Source organism: Prunus dulcis, chromosome 4 (assembly GCF_902201215.1).
Source record: "Prunus dulcis chromosome 4, ALMONDv2, whole genome shotgun sequence".
NCBI lineage: Eukaryota > Viridiplantae > Streptophyta > Magnoliopsida > Rosales > Rosaceae > Prunus > Prunus dulcis.
In genome coordinates, this window is record NC_047653.1 from 4,212,222 (window position 1) to 4,235,560 (window position 23,339).

Consider the following 23,339-nt stretch of genomic DNA (forward strand, 5'->3'; position numbering starts at 1 on the left):
CTAAGTTTTAGACATGAATTCAGCTGGACATGTTCTATGATACACAATGGATGTAGGACAATCTACACCGACTCCACTTTTACTTTATTAAAAAGAAGCAAAACATTCCTTTGGCACTTTGAGCATGGCCTCTCACAAGGCCATTAAATTCATATGGCAATTTAAATGTCACACAATATTAACCGTAGTTTTCAACGTGAAAAGATGAAAAAGTCAATGCAATGGAAACCAATGTCGACACAATTAATTTGTCCATTGTTTTTTTTCCTCATAAAGTATCCACTACCCTAATTTTCATTGCAATCATGGCAATTTCCGAGACGACTCAAAATCAGCACGATTAAATTTTTGGGACAATTTATCATAATCCGTTTAATAAATTGATGGATTTCATATCAATCCATCAACCCGCAACCCTAAATCATGGTGGGTCAACCGGCTAACATGTTTCTTTTTTTATTCCTCATTTTCTTTTAATTTTTTTAAATGTATTTTAGTTGCTATCACTTAGCGTGTCAATTTGATACACGACTCGTTAACCGCACGGGAAATTAGCGGATCAAACCGACATGACATGTTTATTGAACGGATCGAATTTAAATAAAGTATTCTTAACAGGTATATATCCTAACACGACACGATCTATTGTCATTCACATCACATCAAATGTTCTGACGTAGCTATAAGCTTATAATTACTTAATTTGATTTGACAAAGTAATTAATGAATTTTTTTTTTCTTCCCAAAACTACTTGTAGAAAATGGAAAATCGACATGGACACGGGAGGTATAAAATGGAAATATGACCTGGATTATTGATGAGTTTAGAGGAAGGGAAGGGTGTGCAAGTGGAGAGACGACTATCTCATTCTGGGTGGTGACAGCACGACAAGTGACATGGAGTTTAATTTAGGATTATATATGTGGCTGGCTGCCCCCTAGGGCTTGTTGCGTGTGGCTTGCCACTGCTGTTGCCAGTTATAATATAATATAATATGCTGTAGCTTGTAGCCACACCACATAATAGTTGTTTTTTGTTTGGTCGAAGCCACATAAGATGTTGATGTGGGATTCGTTTGACGTATGCACAACTTGGTTTCTCCACAATCCCCGGGTCCAATTGCAAATGGAAAACCATCCAACAACATTTTGTTTGTCCATTCAACTTGGCAGGCAATAACACAACTTATATGATCACCACTTTTCTCCTGAAAATTTTGGTCAATTCATTGCATAATAAACCCCCCATGCAGGATATTACAAAATTGCACCATTTTCACCGACTGATTCTCTCTAGGAAATGAGATGGGATTTTGACCCCAAAGGATGTATTAGTATTGTTCCGGAATTAATGCATGTTGTTCAGTCTGACAATATAAACATTTATTTCGTAATATAAGTCGTACGAATTAAAGCATTACCGATATCGATATATATAGGACCTAGCTGACTGGTTTATGACTTCTAACGACTACTGGCCTATACATTGAATATTGGTGGATGCTTTTAATTGAAGAGAGCAATAGAATAGCTCCCAGTTTAAGATTTGTGGTTCCCAGAATCCCAGATACAGATAGTCAGATACCATTGGTGTGGTTCATGCACCAGGACGAATAAAAACCTAATTGAGTAGACTAGTTATGCACAAGACAAGCAAGAAAGAAAAAGAAAAGTGGTTGGAGTGGAAATTTAGCAAACTGATCGAGAAGGCTAAGCACTTTTATGAAGAGAGGGTGGTGGAAAAGTAACATATATATGGCTAAAGAATAACGTACGAAACTCATGAAATATATATATAGAATACGTGATTTGCTCGAACACACCTACAGACAGAGAATCTGGCAAATATATCATTGGAATATTTTGTGTTGCAATCAGTCCTCTCCTATAATAATTAATTGGAAAAGTTAATTAGACTAATTAGATTTGACAATTTGCAAAACATCATGAGAGTTTTCTTGATAAAGACTCAATTATCCCACATCAAATTAAAGATGCTCTTCTTAATTGAGATCATCAAATGTCTAACCCACTTCTTCCCCTTATTCCATGCATTATACATCCCATGTGATGTGCTACCAACTTCAATCCTCTCTCTCTCTCTCTCTCTCTCTCTCTCTCTCTCTCTCTCTCTCTCTCTCTCTCTCTCTCTCTCTCACCTTGGTCAAAAGGTGCAAGAGAGAGAGAGAGAGAGAGAGAAACTACAAAGGAAGATTACTGGTATGACAATAATTATATATTAGTTAAGTAACCATTTAGTTAATTACTTGATAAATTAATGGAGAGTGGTGTAGTTAGGTAGGTCTTGGCAGTTGGTAGTTAATTTCCGATCAGTCAGATCGGTTGGGGAATCTGTTAATTATTTATAGAGGTCCATGTGTGGACCATCTTCTTGCAATCGCCAATCACCAATTATATTCTATCAATATTGAAACAAAGAGCAAGAGAGGACCAGATGATTTGCATCCCAATATGCATACACTGTGCTCCAGTGAGCTTTCTGTGTAAGAAATTTCTATAAATAAATCAAAAAGTTTGGAAAAAGAGAGTTTGGCAGGCATTGGGCAAGTATTCTCCACATACCTAAACTTTGATTTGCATAATCTCTACCTGCCAAACTATTTAGAAAAAGAATTTAGGGAAAACCAGAAGGGGTTGTGTCAAAAGGCAAGGGACTTTTCTTGCTTACCAATATATTAATAAAACTTACTAATAAATGTTAATCTTTGTAGTTAGGCCGACATTAACTTTTTAAAGTAGTCAATCTTCATTATCCCACTTTATATATACAATAATTAACATGGCATTTCATTCAACACCATAGCCAATTAGACTTGAGTCTTCCTTAATTGTTGGTTACAAATGAAAAGGAAACAAAGGGATTAGACACATTTATTAATGTAGGTGAGCATTAATCATGTTATCTACTACATCACTAATTGTTTAATAAATTTTTAGTATGACTGTCACACCGCACTTAAGTTACGAAGATTTTTAAACTAATTAACTAGAGGTCATATGTCTAATGTTGGTGTACACATGGGCAACCATGTGTGCACGTGGAAGAAATGAAACCAAACACTCTTGCATGCTTAATATATACAATCTAAACCAAACAATCTCCCCAAATCGTTTTCACTTGTTGATTGATTCAGATTGGGAAAAGTTTTGTCCATATCCGTCGTACTGCTATTGTAAATGGCTCTCTTGTCTGTTTCATCTAATAAACTTCTATCATTTTTTATTACTAATATTTATATAAAAAAAGCAAATTTATTAGTTATATATTATTATCGTATATTTCCTTATCAAGTTTCATTTAATTAAATTCAAGCTACACGAAAAAGATTGTAAACTACCAAATATATTTCTAGCAACAACAACCGAATTCTTGATTGCTATATAATTATTTCTTAATTCGCTAAGCATATAATTATTTATTTATCAACTTTCCTTCTTTTCTTTTCTTTTCTTTAAATTATTGTTTCCTTTTACTTGGTTTGGAATCATGTTTGCATTGCACATCTTAAATAATATTGTTAACTTGTCATCATTTGAGACCACTTTCTTAAATCTGAATTAATGCTGCATATTCTGGGTTCTTTGCAAGATCTTTTCTTGGTGCTCCTTGTGCATTCCATGTGCCAACTGCAAACTACCACAATAACCAACTTCTTGATTTGATATAATCATGTTTCTGAGCTTTAACCCCAACCATTAACTCATTATTGGTCCATGTTATAATAATAATAAGGGGTTTATACGGTTTAATTAATTAAACTTTCGAGTGCTAACATGTGATTTGTCCGGCTTTATTGATTGCAAACTTAGTTATCCTAAGCTTTTAGTGATTATGGCTAATCCACTCAACTAATTAATCTTTAAACATACGCGTAAAGCTTTATCCAAGATGGTGCTCCTCAAATCAATCACTAAAAAATAATTTGATCCACACTAATACTGCATAAAACCGAAAGCAAAGAGTTTGATTAATTTCTCTTCCTCTTTCCAAAATCGGGGTTAGTGTCCACTTTGTTTAAATACCAAAACCGAATATAAAATTAACAATTCATTGCCTCCAAGGTCGGTAGCTGTGATCACCATGTCCTGTAGTAGAAGTACCTTTGTCCCTGTATTGTGAAGCAATTGGTCTGGTTCGTCATTATCTCAAGGCCAATCAGATAAGCTGTGGACATGGCCAATGAAGGTTACAATGTCATGTCGTTTTACAAGTGGATTGCAACATTAATATTTTCCTTCAATAGCTTTCCATTGTTTGAACGAGTGTGAAAACCATTTTTTTGTTGTTGTTGTTGGCCCAAGTTAAAATCCAATATATGTAGGGTACGGAATAAATTCGATTGATTTTTCTATCAGAGTCCAGTAGTCGAAAGTATCACTAGCTTACGACGTCCAAAATATAAATTAGAATGGTTACGAAACACCATTATTTTCAATCACCTAACTCATTCTGTGAAACCCTAATGACTCCATTTTCATCTTCTGTTTGCAAAGCTGCAACTTCAAGCGATCACATGGAAACCATTAATTGCTTCTCCAAGCTGTGCTGTGGTACCATTTGTCCCCGATTTGTGAAGCAAGTAATTGGGTGGTTTGTCATTGTCAAAGCCAATCAGATCCACATGAGCTAGCTGGGGACAAGGCCTCCTATATATATGGCCAAACAAATGTCATGGCTTTTCACAAGTAGACCGCTACATTTCCCTTCATTGGCTTCGACTTGTTTTAACCAGTAACAGCCATTCATTTATATATAAACATATGCATATATACTGGCATATTTAGCAATCTCTGAATTTGGAAGACTATTTGTTTTAATGCAAAATATATATATATATAATTAAATTAATAATGATCTTGTACTATTAACTTTTTTGCAACTTGTATGTTGGAGTTTACTAGGATTGCCATGCAATTGCTCACCATTTTGATCACCAATGGTGTTTGTCGCTGACCCCATCTGATCTTGTCCTTCGGATGTGTCCCAGTCACTTTGATTTATGTTCTCTTGGACGGATCGATGTACTAATTTTAAACCTCGCATCTTGCACCAAAAATTCAAACTTAATTTTACTTCCATTTCAGAAAAAGTTAACTATATTATATATATATATACTTTTTGTTTTTGAGCACAAATGATAGTTTGAATTATGAAAAGGGGGTTTCTCACATACACTATCAAGGTGTTATAGGACTCGAACTTGAGATTTCCAAACTGCAAATAAAGAGCTTTTTTCACTCCTCCAACAAGTAATTAACTATGTATATATATATATACACACTTAGTTATTGATCTTGGTCATATTTATATAGGAAGGAGATTTCATAAGTATTAGAATATATGATTGCCCCCTAGGATACCTTAATAGCTAATAGAGTTCAAGCTTCATTAGAAATTATATGTAAATTGCTTCAATTATTAATTATAATTCAGTCAAAAAGAGAAGAAATTATTAATTAAAGAAGACAGTCCCCACTTTAGCCAGGTTAGGTTTGAAGTTTGATACATATATGTCTTCTCCAAGAGCGAAAAAGAAAAGAAAAAAACAAACCATATTAAAGTCGCTTACATTAATCCAATGAAGAGTGGAGAGATGAAGTGAAGTACCATCAGCCATCTTTGTCCGGTGGCCCTCGACAGTGCCTCCGGTGGCTTAGATATTGGACAGCAACCAGAATATATATATATATATATGTATATACAAATTCCTAAAATACAAAACCAGCCACCAAATTACCCACCTTCATTTCATCAATTAATGCATTTATCTAGCATCAGTCCACATTTGTGTACCACTCATGTGACATGTCTATATCATATGCCACATCAATAAAATCAATGAAGTATATTTTAAAAAGAAAAAATAAGGTGTTAATCATATTAATTAGGCAGATGATGGGTAATTACACAGGACATTTTCTAGATTAACCATCAACATGGGCCTGCTAGTAATGGGTATCGAACTTGGTTGGGACTCAATGCACAGCTCGCATTTTATCAACTGAACCAACCCATATTGGCAATTCGGTTGGGATTTTAAAATGTAAAGAAACAAAAACTATATGATATGTATGACAAAAAGAAAGTATTGGATTAAATCAATGGGCACAACATAAATAACAAGAAAATGGGTAGCGGGAACGTGCTAGTGACATATATAGGGGGCCATGGATGTTGATACAGAGCATGAAATAGACCATGACAGCCCTCATATTCATAATATGTTCATCGACAATGGGTAGTGAAAAATGCTAAAGAAATCGTAGTAGTTTGGGGTTTGTTTGGCAGTATTTTTCGAAGTAGTAATAAATCACTTTTTAGTGGGGATAGTTCTTCTTTAATAAACACTTTTAAATGTTTATAGAAAAGTACCGACATTTTTTAATGAAGTTTATGTTGTTTTACTAATAAAAGCACTTATAGCAAAAACACTTATCATCATGCGTTCTTTCTTAGAAAACACTACTCTAAACGAGTCATTAATTAACTTGTGTAGTTGTTGTTATGACAAATTGTTTAAATAACATATCAACAATCACTTTATATTTTTAACTAATGTAATCTAAAATGTGGCATCATTAACATTATTTTTAGATTATAATATAATATATATTATATATATAGATTTTCTTTTATGTAGACGTTGACATTATTATCATGTGGACACCCTATATTTTTCACTTGTTATCTCTACTTTTTTCTATATTATAATAGCATCTATACAATAATAACTTTAGAACATGAGAAGAACGTCATGACGTCCGTATATAAGAAGAAATGTATATATGCGTGTGATGTGGGGGAGAGATGTGGGGGGCAAGTGATTTGACCAAGATTTTAATGGTGGAAAGAGAGCAGAAAGCGGCCACGTGGGGTAGGGTAACCAAACCAACTATATGACTCATGAGTCCTCAAGAGGGAGGTACGCGGAGTTGCATTAAAAAAAAAGGGCATCACTTGGACATGGAGTGGAGATGACTACTGCTCACTATCTCCATTTATGTGTTTTTCACACTATTTTTTTTTCTATTTTTGTGGGTATGTATATATAATGTTTGCTCTTATTTTTTTATTGGTTCCTAATTCCAAGACCCCATCCAATTATAACCTATTTTTTAGATTCCCCTTCTATTTCAATTTAAACTTATGGTTATGATTTATTATATTACAATGTTTTTTTTATATATAATATTTTTCTTTTTGTTTGGAAAATAAAAATAAAAATAAAATTGGGATTGGACCCTCTCTCGAATGTCAATCCCCAATTGCCCTTTCCACCAATCCAACACTATACGTGGCCTTCTCTTAAGATGTCTGAGGTGGACTGGACCCTCCGTCCCTCACAAGCGAACACTTCTTCTTTTAACCTCCCTCCCCACAACTCTATTTATACTCCACATTTCCTCTTCCTTTCTCCCCAGACCTCACTCCCTCCCTCATTCGCTTTCTCTTTCTCTCTCTCTTCTCTTCGCTTCTTCAAAATTCGAATCCGAGAGAGCAAATCTTTATCTGAAGCAAAAACACAAACACGTTGCGTGCATACATACATACACAACACAGCTATGGCTGCTCTTGGAAAAGCACCCAACTCTAATAGTTGGGCTACCTCTACAGCCCAAATGCCTCACACTCTCCTCTCTTCCTCCTCTTCTTCTCTAGTGGATCCTATGGGCTTCCCAAAAAGGTCCATCTCCTTGAGAAAAACACACCCCAAAGCAGCAACTCGCAGAACCACCAGCATTCACTGTGCTTTACAATCTCCCTCGGTTCTTCACTTCCCAAACCAACCTTATAATCAACCAATTATTACCAAGGAAGCCACTTCTCCAAAACCCAACAACAGCACCCGCCATCATCACCAACCTCCACAGTGGAATTTACTACAGAAAGGGGCAGCCATGGCCATAGACATGCTCGAAGGCGCCTTGGTCTCCCGCGAGCGCCAAAACCCACTTCCCAAAACCTCTGACCCACGAGTCCAAATCGCCGGAAACTACGCTCCAGTGCCGGAGCAACCTGTCCGCCACTCCCTACCCATAACCGGCACCATCCCAGAATGCATTAACGGCGTCTACGTCCGTAACGGCGCCAACCCTTTATTTGAGCCTGTCGCCGGCCACCACTTGTTCGACGGTGACGGCATGGTGCACGCCGTCACCATAGACTCCGGGTCGGCCAGTTACGCCTGCCGGTTCACCGAAACCCAGAGACTAGTCCAAGAACGCGAGTTCGGGCGACCCGTTTTCCCCAAGGCCATCGGCGAGCTCCACGGACACTCCGGCATCGCCCGCCTCCTCTTATTTTACGCACGTGGGGTTTTAGGCCTCGTCGACAAAAACCACGGCACTGGCGTCGCGAACGCCGGTCTGGTCTATCACAACGGCCGGCTGCTGGCCATGTCGGAGGACGACTTGCCGTACCAGGTGCGAGTCAAGAAATCCGGCGACCTCGAAACGGTCGGTCGTTACGATTTCAACAGCCAGCTAGGGTCCACAATGATCGCCCACCCGAAGGTCGACCCGGAATCCGGCTCCCTCTTCGCCCTCAGCTACGACGTCGTTCAGAAACCGTATCTCAAGTACTTCCAAGTCTCTCCAGACGGCACAAAATCCCCAGACGTCGAAATCCCCCTAGCGGGGCCCACCATGATGCACGACTTTGCGATCACAGAAAATTACGTGGTAATCCCGGACCAGCAGGTGGTGTTCAAGCTGCAGGAGATGATCACGGGAGGCTCCCCCGTGATCTATGACAAGGACAAGATGTCGAGATTCGGAATTCTCAAGAAGAATGCCAAAAACGCTGACGACCTGGTGTGGGTGGACTCCCCCGACACGTTCTGCTTCCACCTGTGGAACGCGTGGGAGGAGACCGAGTCAGACGAGGTTGTCGTGATCGGGTCCTGCATGACGCCGCCGGACTCCATCTTCAACGAATGCGACGAGAGCCTCAAGAGCGTGCTGTCCGAAATCAGGCTCAATTTGAAAACCGGCGAGTCGACACGGAGGGCGATTCTGTCGGAATCGGAGCATGTGAATTTGGAGGCGGGAATGGTGAACCGGAACAGGCTCGGGAGGAAAACCCGGTTCGCGTACCTCGCAATTGCGGAGCCGTGGCCGAAAGTGTCGGGCTTCGCGAAGGTGGATGTTTCTACCGGAGAGGTAAAAAAATTTATATACGGTGATAAAAAGTACGGCGGCGAGCCGTTTTTTGTCCCGAATACGGAATTGGGTTCATCGGAGGACGACGGGTACATAATGACTTTTGTGCACGATGAAAAAACTTGGAAATCGGAGCTCCAGATTGTGAATGCGGTAAATTTGAAACTGGAAGCGACGGTGAAATTACCATCAAGGGTCCCGTACGGATTTCATGGGACGTTTATAGAATCAAAGGACTTGGCAAATCAGGCATAGCCTAGCCGACTGTTTAATAGTGCTTGGTGGTTTTGCTGCTGTTAGTGGTGGCGGCGAAAATAGGAAGGGAGAAAATTACCAGAGGGATGGTAGAGAGAGAAATGGTCCCCGGGATTTCTCCTGGAATATTTAAAACCCTAACAACTTTTTTGTTTTTGTTAGGCTGTAGCTTAGCTTGTAACGTTTTTTTTTTACAGTCTTCTTTGTTTTGGTGACTGTAACTTTTTTTGATCGTCATGAACCAGCTTGTAGCTTTTGGACTGTAGTTAGCTTTTGCGAGCTCAGCTGGTTTATGTTTCTTTTTCTTTTTTTGGTCGAAGTTTATGTTTCTTCTTCTTCTTCTTCTTCTTCTTTCAGTGTAATATTATATTAATGGAGAAGATCTCTCTCTCTCCTCTCTCCTCTCTCCTCTCTCCTCTCTCAGCTTTTGCTCTGTTGTAAATGAGTAAGAAATTTACAGTTTTACGTAACATGGTTGGCGTTTTGTATATATATATATATATATATATATATATATGATTCTTACTTTTGCAAATTGTATCCGACCGACAATAATTAGGTTGACCAATTGTTGACTATTCATGTTTCATTTGCAATTCCAATGACTTTTACTTTAGGGTTTACCCGAGTTGAACCGGGCAGCCCGGGAACATTTTGAATTCATTGTCAGCACAAAGCCCGAAATACCCACCAACCCAACGGTCGGTTCCAAAGCTTTTTTGGCCTTTTCCCCCGACCAATTAACCACGGTCGAAGCCAACATCAACGCCTAACCTTTGGGCAAGAACAGAGGAGAGAGAGGAGGTATGGAATTGCCTAGTTTCTGCATGGCTTCTCTTAATCCCATTCGAACATAATTAGCTTTCATGGAAGAACTCTTGCAATCTAGTCCACACAACGTAATCTAATTATTGGCTAAAAACCAAATCTTCGAACATGATTCCTATGACTAACATGGATCAATGATTATCGGGTTTGCAAGACAACTAATGATACATTACAGAAAATATCTTGTCTCTGATAAGATAACGTACAACGTGAATTCTTGCTGATAGCTCATGCGTACACGATAGATAATAATTAGTGATGAATACATATAATAAACCACATCGTATGTCAAATTATTACCAAGTTAAAACAATTTTGTATTGTTGTTTCCTTTTAATTGTACTGTTGTTGTATTATAAGGACGATGACCACATGACGTTGATAACATGGTCCTCCACGGATACGTATTGAATAGTTTCTGTATTTGCACATATGTTTACTTACCCTGTGGAAAGTGGTGATAGTGAAACCCCACATGCAGCTCTATTAATTCCTTTATTTAAATACAAAAATTATGCATATAGCTAGGGTCATTTTATTTTATATATATATATTCAAAAGGCATTTTATTCATATTTTGCCGGAGAATCAATGGGAGCCATAACTTTGCAAAAGATGTTTATGGGCAGTGAAAGTTACATCAAAGTAGGGGTGGGGGAACAAAAAGTCCCACTTAACTTTATCATAGAGAGGTTTTGTCTAAAAGTTCCTGTCTTTGCTTCCAAATCTATCACTATTGGAAATGGACTAAGAAATATCATCTTTTACTTTTTTTTATATATATAAAAGTAAAAGATGACTTTTCTTAGTCCATTTTCAATAGTGATAGATTTGGATGTCCGTACATTATTCTCTTATTTGAATGTCTGTTATTATCGTGTAGATGATATTATAAACAAGCAGAAAGACAAAGATGAATAGTACAAAATACATAGCGTCCACATCAGGGGCGGAGCTAGAATTGTAAAGTTAGAGGGGCCAAAGTAAAAATACAAGTATATAAAATACCTAAGTATTCAATGATTATATGTTTAGAGCAAAACATTTCTATTTTAGTCATGTCTAATTTGTTTTAGAGGGAACTTTAACTTAAATTATAAGTAGTTTATTACAAATTCTATATGTTATATATAATATAATAGAGAAAGATATAAAAATTTGGGGGGCCCAGGGCCACTCTAGGTCTAAGAGTGGCTCCGCCACTGGTCCACATAATATATATATATGGATAGTTGCCCTTCTTCTAATTGCTTGAAAACGAACTCTTAATAATTAGCTACGGATAATAGTACCTTATTAGGAAACTGAAAATGGTGTTACTAGCTAGTGCTGTTATGACGCATCGATGCACTTCCAAATACTATAAGTGAGTGAGTGGTGAGGTGCATTATAAATACATTTGAATAATTAGATAAGTTAAACGTGCAATTCAGATTGACAGTCAATTTATTCGAAATTTTACCGTACATGTGAATAAATTAATCATACGGATGATGGATGATGGATGCTGCAGGGGAGGCTTTGTCACCTAATGAAGAAAACTCGACCGACCGTAATACAAACTAAAAATCCCCACACAAAAAGCATGAGCCATTTTATATTATATGCACAAAGTCTCTCCCCCTTCTATCACGATCACACTCATGAAAGACAGATATTGGGGACACGAGCAGCAGGGTGGTTAGCCATTATTCAAATGTTATGTTTTTCTCAACATCCCCAGTTCCTTATAATGTCAAAGATGTTTTGTTTTGTAATTGGATGTGGGACTCTGGCATTAATTATGACTCTTCTTGCCCCATTTTTTTTAATTTAGTTAAAGAAAATTGTTGTGTTCCCTCTAGGCTGTGGCCATTTGCTTAATTAGAGTTAGAGACTTGTTTATTAATTCATAATCAGATTAAGAAGAATTGAATTGATGAGGAGTTAGATTGAGAAGAATTTGATTCTGAATTCCCATTGAAGTTGTTTATTAAACCATATGGAATTTGGGTTAGAGTAGTGCAAATTACTAAAATGTCCTCGTTGTTGGGTTAAAGTATGTCAAATTTGAAATTATTAAAATTGTGTGAGGAAATAATGGGTACAAAATATGAATTCATAATGGATTAGTTCTATAGGAGTTAGAATACAACATCCCACCCAAGTGAGAAATTCAATTCTTGATTTTATGTCAGTCCCACTTACTTTTTTTTGTTGTTGAGAGAATAGCGATAGAATTTTATTTATAGGAAAAGTGTAACCAGTACAAAAACCGGGAAATGTCTTCGGGGATTAGGCGAGTTTCTCTATACATAGGGCTCGGTCGTCGGTCTAACTGAGTAGCCTTACCCAAGAATCTTCCATAATTGGAATTCAGTTCTTGATTCTAATTCCAATTTCTGATTAGTAAACACACTATTAATTTGATGCTAATTTGATTTCCACTATATGCATTTTTAATTAGTCCATTAATCAAACGTCTTAATCAAGGGAAAATTATTTGATTAATGGTTGTAAATGCAAGTATCTTATTTATGGTATGTCAAAATTGTAATGATGGAGTAAGAATAAAAAAGAAGCATGCAGTAAATTAATTTGTTATTGTCGTGGTATGCATGAGTGGACTTTTAAAAAGATGACTGGCTTCACTTTAGACACATGCTTGTTGTCTGTCTGTTGGTAATAATCCCTAGCCCTAGCCAGGCGAGCAGAGCAGTCGTATGGTATATATGGAAGCTAGCTATAGCTTTTGAAACTTGGGAAGATTCTGTCTTCTTTGTCGGCAATGAAGTGATCACCATCTTCTTCTGCAAAACCCTAGCTAGCTGCTTGCTGTGTTGTCAGTCGTAAGATTTTTAAGTGGTGCACTGGAAGTGTGTGTGCCATTTCCAAGCCAACAATAAAAAGGATTTGGATTTGGATTTGGAAACCAACAACAACAAAGTATATATTTGTAATAAATTACTGGGTATCACGACCCTTTTTTGTCTATTTATTTTTATATTATTGTCTACTCTTCAGAATACTTTGAAATGTTCTTAGATCTCTGGCCCCCACTATTACCTGCAACATTATTAATATAATGGAATAGAACCTTGGAAAAAACAAGTACTTTAAAATTTCTTGAAATGTGACTCAAAAGTTCAAGCCTCTACATAAGATGACAAATGGAATCAAATTGTTCAGAAAATGAATAGAGTGCGACAAGGTTTTATTATTAATACGACAATAGCAGAACTATGAATTTTTTGATAGGTGAATTAGTTAAATTTTGAATTTATATTTTAACGGGTTGTACCTGTATAGTTTTATTTTTATCTATATATATAATTAAAGTTTTTTCAAAGAGCTACTTGGGCTACAACCCACTTTAGTCCTCTATTTAGTTATATTATGTAACACGAGTAATGTGATGAGAATTGAACTTGAGACCTCTTTTGATTTAGTAACAAAATATTGTCAAGGTTTTTCTGATGGAAGCACAAGGATAGCTCAGCTCTTGATTAATGACCCTCGATTTACAATTAGAAAAACTAATTATTTATTTAATCACTAGTATTCGGTATGGAGAAAGATACCAATTAAATCCTGATGAAAGAAAAGACAATTGAATTCAAATTCAAGAAAATGACCAAATTCGAACGAACGTTTTCTGGCCTCTACACACATGCAGAACATGTGAAACCCATGTGATTCAAAGACTAGAAGCCGAAAACCAGTGAAGAAGCATCCAAGAAAAGAGTCACAAAAATAAATTAAGGCATATGGGTCAAACTTGGAAAAACAAATAAAAAGAAGAAGAAAATCGAAAAAGCTCTAAATATAAAAAGAGAAAGAAGTAAGCTAGTGGTCGTGTATGATATCGACAATGGCCGCCATTGGCAGGCAGGTGTTGCTTTTCCCTCACATAAGGCTGAAAACTCAGTATATAATTGGAATCTCTCTCTCTCTCTCTCTCTCTCTCTCTCTCTCTCTCTCTCTCTCTCTCAAGTATGTGTGTGTGTAGCAGCAGCACACACGTCCCTGCTTTCCCAGAACGTAAGTAGACAGATAGCTCAACTCAACCAAGTGGGAGTGGAACAAAGAACAGATTAGTCGTGAGTTGTGGACTGTGACGAACTGTGTGATGTATATTTTTATTATATTGTATAATATAAACACTTTATTTTATAGTTAAATATGTTTTAAACAGGACCATTATCATTAATCTATGCTTAATATAATAATCAAGCTTTCTTGTGGTCGTGTTCAATTGTAGTTAACAAGAAAGCACATTAATTCTCTTTCCTATGTCATGTTCAATTATACCTATATAGCTCCACCTCTTTTATTAATTAATTACTACTATTACTTTAGGAAATGATTAGAACCCTTAACTCCAACTGAAACTTATTATGATAACTAGTGAGTAAGTAGTTTTTGTGTGTGACGGGAACACATGTTCAATTTGAAATTTGAAATTGTGAACTCGTTATAAATCATAGTTATTTGATACATCACGTGATATGCTAATATAATTTGGTAAAATCACCCGCATTGTAGCAATATGATTTATTGACAATAGAGGAGGGGACCTGATCGAGAGAAGTGGGGGAGTGGCCACTGTTACTTCATCACTCAATTCCATTACCCAACTTTTGTGATGTGTTTCAAAGGATAAGGCAAAATAATAAGCTCAGAAAAGAAACCTTAATCCCATGAACCCCTCCATATCCTTAAGTCATGGCCGCCATGGACAAGAAGAACCGATTTAAATAACAAAAAAGTATTACCAAAGTGTGTATTGCTTGTGCAGTGATCACTAGGTAGCTATATATATTTATGTATATAGTTAATTATACTAAGATAAGAGACAGTGAGCCTTATTCTTTTTATGATTCTAATAAGCATCAATTGAAACGCACGAGCAGCACTGTCACCACCATCATCATCCATCCATCCATCCATAAGCTAAGGCCTTGCATGAGATCACAAAAGCCTGTGGCATTATATAATATTGCATGATTAAGTGCATACGTACGAGCAGCACTGTCACCACCATCTTCATCCATCCATCTCTACCACATCCACAACCACAGCTTATCTTGGATGCTCATATATTAGTCGAACTTATAACAATTTTTTAAAATAATAATAGTGATTATAAGGATTACTCCCTCCAGGTTAGGGTCATTATCAAAATTGGTCCCGAGGTTTCAATTTCATCATTATGAAACCTAACTTTTTAAAATATGTTCAAATTACGCACTCCGTCAACTTCACTGTTTGATTTTATATGTTAAATTGTTATCAAATTACGCACACCATGTGAAAACAATAAAAGAAATTTCTTTTACACATCATCATAAAAGTGATTATCCTACTAGACACGTCATTAATTTAACAAAAAAAATCAAACGGTGAAGTTGATGAAGTGAATAATTTGGTCAAATTTAAAAACGTTGGGTTTCATAATGATGATGAAATTGAAACTCCAAAGCCCATTTCGATAGTGACCCTAAACCTAAAGGGAGTAAAATGTAGTTAATCCTAATAATAAAGCTCGCACCTGCTTCCTCCTCAGCTGCAGCATGGTCCATATTTTCTTCAAAAATGAAACTAATTCCCAATGGTTTGGAGAATAAGAGACAGCATGTGTATATGCAAACATCCGGGTACGTGTCGAGCAAATATTGAGCCATGTGTAGGGTTAATTATTTCTATCTGAAATCGAAGACGGCTACAGCATGGCCCTCCCTCTCCAGGTTTCCAGTGCGTGACATAACAGATTGATCATCACTGCAAACAAATGGATTGATGTACGTCATCCATTCATCAGCAACATATTTGGTATCGGTTCTCTTGTGGACCAAGTTCCTCTTAAACCCAAACAAAACTTGCATAATGTCTAGGAAAATTGGAACCCCATGTTTCCAAAACCTATGAACCTGGAAATTAATTGGTTGTTTATGATGATGACTCAGTGACTCGATGACTCATGATCAACTAGAGCCATGTGTTCGTCGTAGAGGGACTCTCTTCACAATGTATCCAATTATTAACCTATTCCATGGACATGGTCTGCATCATATTGAATCATATATATATCCTACATCAAAATTGTTAAGTCTTGCTTTACAGCATACAAAATATTCATTCTCATCCTTGTTGTGAATTGATTTTGAGTTGAATGTCTTAACTTCAACATGTTATCAAAGCAAGCAATTCACGTATCAGGCTGAACAGTCGCACATGCTTTTATTATTATAGTTTTCATTATTTCAAAACATGGGTGCGAATGTTTTTATGTTGGTTCTGTCCCTTTTCCAATTGATATTAGATTAAATGTCTTAACTTCAACATATTATTATAGAGCAAGCAATTCACATATTAGGCTAAGCAGTCATATATACTCTACATTGATAACTTTGGCCCCAAGTCTCCCAATGAGAGTATATGCTTTTATTATTATAGTTTGTTCCACTCAATGAATGTGAATGTTTTTATCTTGGTCACCACAACCATCATCATCATCATCACTGTGATTACCAATTACAACTACGAAAACGTGCATGTTTTGTTGAAAAAAGTGAATGCAGATCCTAAAAATGCGGACTTCCAACCCTTTATATATTCAAAATTGTGTGTGTATATGTATAGACACATACGTAGAAGAAGGAAAAGCAAGATTATTAACAATTATAATAACAATAATGAAGAATTGATGGATACAAGTTAAACATTGTGGACGAGCTCACAGGATATGACTCATACGTATATATACCCTTTCTACATGTTGTGCTCAGGTAGGTATTCTGCTGCCACACTTACCATAAGCAGGTGAACATGCTTATTCTATCATTATATAATGGCCTAATCAATTAGCCTTGACTCAATTTTTCAGTGTGATTGTGTCATACTCTCATAAATGTTACTAATACATTCGTTCTAATATGAGCGAACGACATGATTGATATATTCTAGATCTAAGATATAGTATTTTTGATACAAGAGATATGAGAAGAAGGGGAAATTGAACTTATGACCTTATTAGGTGCTAATAGTTAATAAATAAATAACCATGTTAGAACAACAATGAAATTTATAACATTACGTGAAGGTGTGACAATAACATTTGAAAAATAGACTCTACTATGATCTAGTAGTGAAGACAGAGTCGTAGAGCAAACACAGATAAAAAAAAGGAAGAAGAAGAGAAGCTTAGTCAATTGCTATAAATGTTATTTTCAGCAATTATCTGGAAGTGAATGCTACCAAATGATCAATTTTGATGTGCCAATTACTCTCACGCCCACAAGCATAAATTTCAGTTGTCACATACTAGGGCCCTTTATTTATTCCATACCATATCCAATCCCAAAAGAAAAATTAATTAAGGGAGGTTGACACTCTGAATTAGACCTCACAAAACAAAGTGGATCACATTGCTTTCCATCCAGTCAGTGCCTCCATCTATATCCCGATTGCTGTCTGGGCCAAGCCAACTATGTCATGATCTACAGATTATTACAGAATAATAATGCTGGAGATGGAGCTAGAGGGACAACGATGGCATGGCCCCCATTGCGCATGTCATGGATATTTAGGGTCATTTTCATATAGGGTCAAGGTGTCATGTTTTCATTGGTTCCCCATATCCACATTGTGCCTCATCCACTGAGCCACATGCACACAACATTCACAACATGACTATTCAAAAGTCCACCTCGTATATTTATATTAGCGCTTATGTACTCTACTCTTTACTTTGTTGGAGGAAGTTACGAGTTCAAATCTCATGAACGAGAATTGTTCAGTTCGAATACCATCAAAGTTTCAGTTATTGGAGGAAGTTACGAGTTCAAATCTCATGAACGAGAATTGTTCAGTTCGAATACCATCAAAGTTTCAGTTATTGTCATAACTTACTGGTTTGCATATATATGCTGAGCATTAAGGGCAGCTTGCAAAGAAATAATGCAGGACATTTACAAGGTGGAACTCATACATGATGTCTGGAAAGTTACGCTTGTTTAACATTGCAGACTTAAGGCAGAAGGAGAACCACGTTTACTAAGACATGAATGACTGCAAAATGCCAAAGCCTATATGGCAAAGAACATATCATATCCAATTGTGATGATAATATCTGCAGATTAATGCCAAAAGTTTGGCACACAAAGAACATATCATATCCAAAAATCTGATGCCAACTCACCCCATTCCAAAATCCGATTCCTCCGTCCACATGGTTGCAATTAAATGAACATTTAGGCGGCGCCAAGTCTGAAAAAACAGGCATCCTTAAAACTAGAAGACAAAACAGAAACATCTGTGCCCAAAAAATGCATGGTGGATGGCCATATTAATACTGATATGTATATGTTCATGCATATGGTTCGAAACCTAAAGCTCTTTAATTTGTTTCCTTGATCTACCAGGCAAAGAAATTAATAAGAGCGAAGAATCACATCGCACTAGTGGCTAGGCATAGGCATAGGCTTAGGCCCTGTACANGTGTGCTAGCAGATAACAAAGCATGCCCATGTTCATGTGTTCCATGGGGACATCTTTAAACATGCTTTTATGAGGATCAAAATCATCATTAGTAGCTAGGGCTGAGATGTTTGTCAATTGTCTGTCTGGTTCAACTAATTACATTAGATTAACGTTAATCGATGATTTTAATTAGACAGGAAAACCAACCATATCTTTATAAGTATCTGTAAACTACCACAAACAAACAAATAGCTAGCAATATCATTAATTTAATCCCCATAGGTTAGGCATTGCGATATGGGATATATTAATTATAAGAGAATGATAATAATAATAATAATTATGGCGTTAATCTAGGCAGCTCTCTGATTTTGTTCCAACCATTCCACATGGGCAGATTTTGCTGCAGATTTAGAAAGCAATAAAATAACAAACAATCCGTGGAAGGATCCCTTTCCTGGATTTTGGGCATGAATATTCACATGAGAAGCAGTATCCACTAGGCAATTTGGCATGTTAAGAAATAACTTCACATACATGCATGGGCAAAAACATTATCACTGATGACAAGTTTAACTCAAATCTATCAATCGATGTAATTCCATTTCTGTTTATTAGAATTACAACTTACCAAAAGAATGCTTTATAAGTTTAAATGGAGATTAAAACATTCACATAAGTTCTAATTCTGATATCTTCGTGGTTGCATGCAAACAGTACAACAATTGCAGAGATAGTGATCTTGACATGGCGTGCAATTGACTCACCCGGCCACAGCAGGCCTTTTGGTCGGCCCATCTTATAAGGCCCACTAAATGAAAAGAGAACCCTAGTCAGGCCTAGTAATCCCAAGTTATATATAGTCCCAAAGGAGGGCATAACCTCACTAAGCAGGGAGACTATAGTGCAAGATTTCTATAGTGAGAGCCTTATATATGGCCCTTAGATGAGGCCCTATCTCTTAATCGTTGGATTAGGCTAACCAATTTGATCCAACAACTAACTAATTTGATCTCACGGTTAAGAGATAGGGTCTCGACTACAATGAGGGGTAATAGGGAGGCTCACGAAGTAGTGCCAGTTTCCTTTCCTCAAAGCTTAGGTGCATTTCGCTCTATATAAATGATAAAATGTTCTACAGAAGACCTCAAGGCCCCATTTGGTTCACAGAAAGAATTTAATGAGAAATCAAGAGGAAGCAAGGTATTTCACCCTGCTAATAACCATGTCTGGTAAGGTGGTAAGGAGGCGTTTGGTTCGTGAAAAGGAACTCATAGGAAATGAATTGCCATGTCTTTTTCCAAGGAGATGAGAAATGAAAAATCATGTTTGGTTCATACCATAATGTTATGTTAGATCTATAGTTTTGGAATGTGCAACAGCAACTACACCGTTTGCTTGTTTATTGTAGAAGGTGCCTCCTAGAGTTATTTGCTTGGGCTGCTGTATAATTAGAGAGGGTGCAATTCAACCGTCCCTGGAGTTTCACCGGAATATTCCAATCAGTGCAGTTAAAAAGATAAAATCAACAGGTCTTGGATAACCATCTCATACTCAATTTCTCAATTTGACCTATCTATTACATGGGTAAATTTCAATTAACAATCCATAGTTCAAAACGTTCTACAAGATAAACGNGATCTTCTTACATGCCATTATAATTAATAAAAACAAAGTACCCTGGACCAATTTGAACAGTTGCAAGTTCGAACAACACAAAACTGCTAACAAAATCTGAAATTAACTTAAGATTGCTAGAAAAAGCTGCTTAGAAAGAGGCGTAACTTAATGCTGCTGCACTAATTACTGGCAGAGCTGCTCAACTGCCGTCACAATCTGGGCAGGTTGAACAACAGTCACTTCCTCCAATGTTGCGGCATATGGAGTGGGAACATCCTGTGAAGACAGGCATATAATAGGGGCATCTAGATAATCATGGAAGTTCTCAGTGATTGCTGCAGTCAAGCTAGCACCAATTCCACCCGTCCGCATGCACTCCTCGACAATCAGCACGCGGTGTGTTTTCTTCACTGAATTTCCTATTGTGTGAAGATCAAATGGTTTCAACGACCTAATATCAATCACTTCTGGATCATAACCCTTATTCACCAAAGTTTTGGCAGCCTGCATAACATGATACCTCATCCGAGAGTACGTCAATATAGTGACATGCTCCCCAGGCCTAACCATCTCAGCTTCCTCAAGAGAACACACATATTCTTCATCTGGAATTCTCTCCTTGAGATTGTATAGCAACACATGCTCAAAAAGAATCACTGGGTTATCACTTCGAATGGCAGCTTTCATCAAACCTTTGGCATTGTAAGGGGTTGAGCATGCTACCATTTGGATTCCAGGAATCGACTGAAAATAGGACTCTAGACGTTGCGAGTGCTCAGCCCCAAGTTGCCTTCCCACTCCACCAGGACCACGAATAACTACTGGAATTTTAAACTGACCCCCAGAAGTGTAGTGGAGCATACCACAGTTGTTGGAGATCTGGTTAAAGGCTAGAAGAAGAAATCCCATGTTCATACCCTCGATAATTGGTCTCAGACCAGTCATGGCAGCTCCAATACCCATACCTGTAAAGGAGTTCTCAGCAATAGGAGTATCAAGAACCCTGAGATCTCCATACTTATCAGCCAGGCCTTTGGTCACCTTGTACGATCCTCCATAGTGTCCCACATCTTCACCCATGACACATACAGTGGGATCCCTAGCCATCTCTTCTTCCAATCCTTCACGTAGGGCTTCAAAAAGCAGAAGTTCGTGCCTAAGGAAAGAATGCTTATCTTGTCAACTCAATGAGTAACAGAGGAACCAAATAACTAACATAACCATACTATGATCCTGTAGATGTAGTTCTCATGGCCATATATATATATATATATCACTTCATAACCTACTCATCAATTTCAAGCAAAGATAAGTGCAGGGAGTATAGCACACACACGATATTGTGCCAACTCACAAGATAAAGATACACCCGCTTATGCATAGGGGACCATATGCAGTGGAAAGGGAAAAAAAGAAAGTAAATTCATTACATTTCAATTCAAAATATAAGTCAACCTACAAGGACACATCCAGCATGATTGTCAACTATTCATATTTTTATCTAATTAAGGAAATTATGAGCTTCTTATACTAAACAGTATCCTAAATTGTAAAAAACAATGCATGTCTTCATTGCGGACCTAACAAATACACTTCTTTTGCAGGCATGTCGAGACTCAAGCATCAATGTAAAAGATTGCAAATTTTCGCATCTACGCACAGTAGAAAATGTAATTCTCATCTTGTCATGTACAGACCCTGTTTTACAATTGCTTAAATTTTTACTCTTAAGCAATTGAAGAAAACAAATAATTGGAAATAAAAAGTCAGACAAGGTGTAAATGTCATGCTAATGCTCGCCTACAATACCGATACTGAATCTTAACACTGAATTACAGGCAAAAACCACACGTTTGATAAGTGCAAAAATGTGAACTTGTGATGCATGAGAATCAAGTTTAGCCAAAAACAAAAGCTCACAAGCAAGCAAAGAAAAAGCAAAAAACTGAAACTTTGCAATCCCAACAATATAAAACATACCCAGGTTTCGATGCCGTCGAAGCCGCAGCGCTATCAGCCTTTGTCTAGAAAAAAAAAAACACCCACAAGCAAAATCAGAACTCCACGCATTATGAATAACAAATTCAACACAATTTTCAAATCAATAGAAGAAAAAAAAATTCAAAGAGAAACAGAAAGATGATTAACTGCAACAGCATTGGTAATTAGCTGATCGGCCCGACGAGCTCTTGAATTCGGACCCGACTTAGCCCCGGCATCAGATCTGACAACAAAGAAGCTCACTTTCCTCCCTGAATCAAATCAATGAGCAAATAAGTAAACAAAAATAAATAAATCAATGGCGCTGAAGAAAAGGTTAAAGAGGACCAGGGCAGACCTGGGAGGGATCTACGAGAAGGGAGGTGAAGCTTCCTTGAGTTGGAGGAGACCGATATAGCAGCCGAAGTAGCTCCAAAACACTGAGAGACGGTAGCCATTGAATTTTAATTCTCGAGCAGAAATTGAAATTCCAAGAAACCAATTGAATAAAAAATGAAGCTAATGAAGAAGAATTGGAGCGAGAGAGCAAGTTTATATGAGGATTTGGGCGGAGGGATTGAGAAATGGGTTTGGCGATTTAATTGAGAGGGCTTTGCATTCAGAGAGCGTCCCGCTTAGTTTTCATCGCCTCCATCTGGCATTCTCATCCCCTGCATGCTGGTGTTGCACTACAATAGTGGAGAACGAGCCACGTGAGGGAGAAATGGTGGGGAAATTACGGGATTGGGTCTGTGTGTTTGAGAAGGGTTACGTGGAAGGTTGTGAGTGGGGGTGTAGAGTGCTGTGGAGGAGGTTATATGGTGTGGATTAAAGTTGCCGTTGGTGCTGTTCTTGTGTGAGGCACCATTTGGTGGCCTAGCTTAACCAACCGAAACAGGCAGCTCGTTAATGTCAACGTGCAGCTCACGTGATACCATTCATTAGAGAATCAAACGGCCCAAATTATTGGGTTCTAAATTGGNAAGCCCACCTCGGTTTAAATCGAAATTTTG

General features: G+C 37.3%; 2 protein-coding genes across 2 annotated transcripts; one reads left to right on the top strand and one right to left on the bottom strand.

Annotated features, from left to right (window-relative positions):
* The first annotated feature begins 7,450 nt into the window (after positions 1 to 7,450).
* On the top strand, positions 7,451 to 9,908 carry LOC117625951 (9-cis-epoxycarotenoid dioxygenase NCED2, chloroplastic). Its single transcript, XM_034357553.1, has one exon. It carries the CDS (start codon positions 7,585 to 7,587, stop codon positions 9,436 to 9,438), a length of 1,854 nt encoding a protein of 617 aa, XP_034213444.1. The 5' UTR covers positions 7,451 to 7,584; the 3' UTR covers positions 9,439 to 9,908.
* A 10,338-nt stretch (positions 9,909 to 20,246) lies between these two features.
* Positions 20,247 to 22,976, bottom strand: LOC117625925 (pyruvate dehydrogenase E1 component subunit beta-3, chloroplastic-like). The gene is made up of 4 exons (XM_034357517.1): positions 22,685 to 22,976; positions 22,495 to 22,598; positions 22,327 to 22,370; positions 20,247 to 21,502 (listed from the first exon to the last, which is right to left on the bottom strand). Exons 1-4 carry the CDS (start codon positions 22,782 to 22,784, stop codon positions 20,530 to 20,532), a joined length of 1,221 nt encoding a protein of 406 aa, XP_034213408.1. The 5' UTR covers positions 22,785 to 22,976; the 3' UTR covers positions 20,247 to 20,529.
* Positions 22,977 to 23,339: the final 363 nt, after the last annotated feature.

Excerpts from the sequence above, each read along its gene's own strand:
- LOC117625951 (XM_034357553.1), top strand. The coding sequence starts at position 7,585 with ATGGCTGCTCTTGGAAAAGCACCCAACTCTAATAGTTGGGCTACCTCT.
- LOC117625925 (XM_034357517.1), bottom strand. The coding sequence starts at position 22,784 with ATGGCTACCGTCTCTCAGTGTTTTGGAGCTACTTCGGCTGCTATATCG. Across the intron at positions 22,371-22,494 it reads TAATTACCAATGCTGTTGCA|ACAAAGGCTGATAGCGCTGC; the intron begins GTTAATCATCTT and ends TTTTTTTTCTAG. Across the intron at positions 21,503-22,326 it reads TCGACGGCATCGAAACCTGG|GCACGAACTTCTGCTTTTTG; the intron begins GTATGTTTTATA and ends TTCTTTCCTTAG.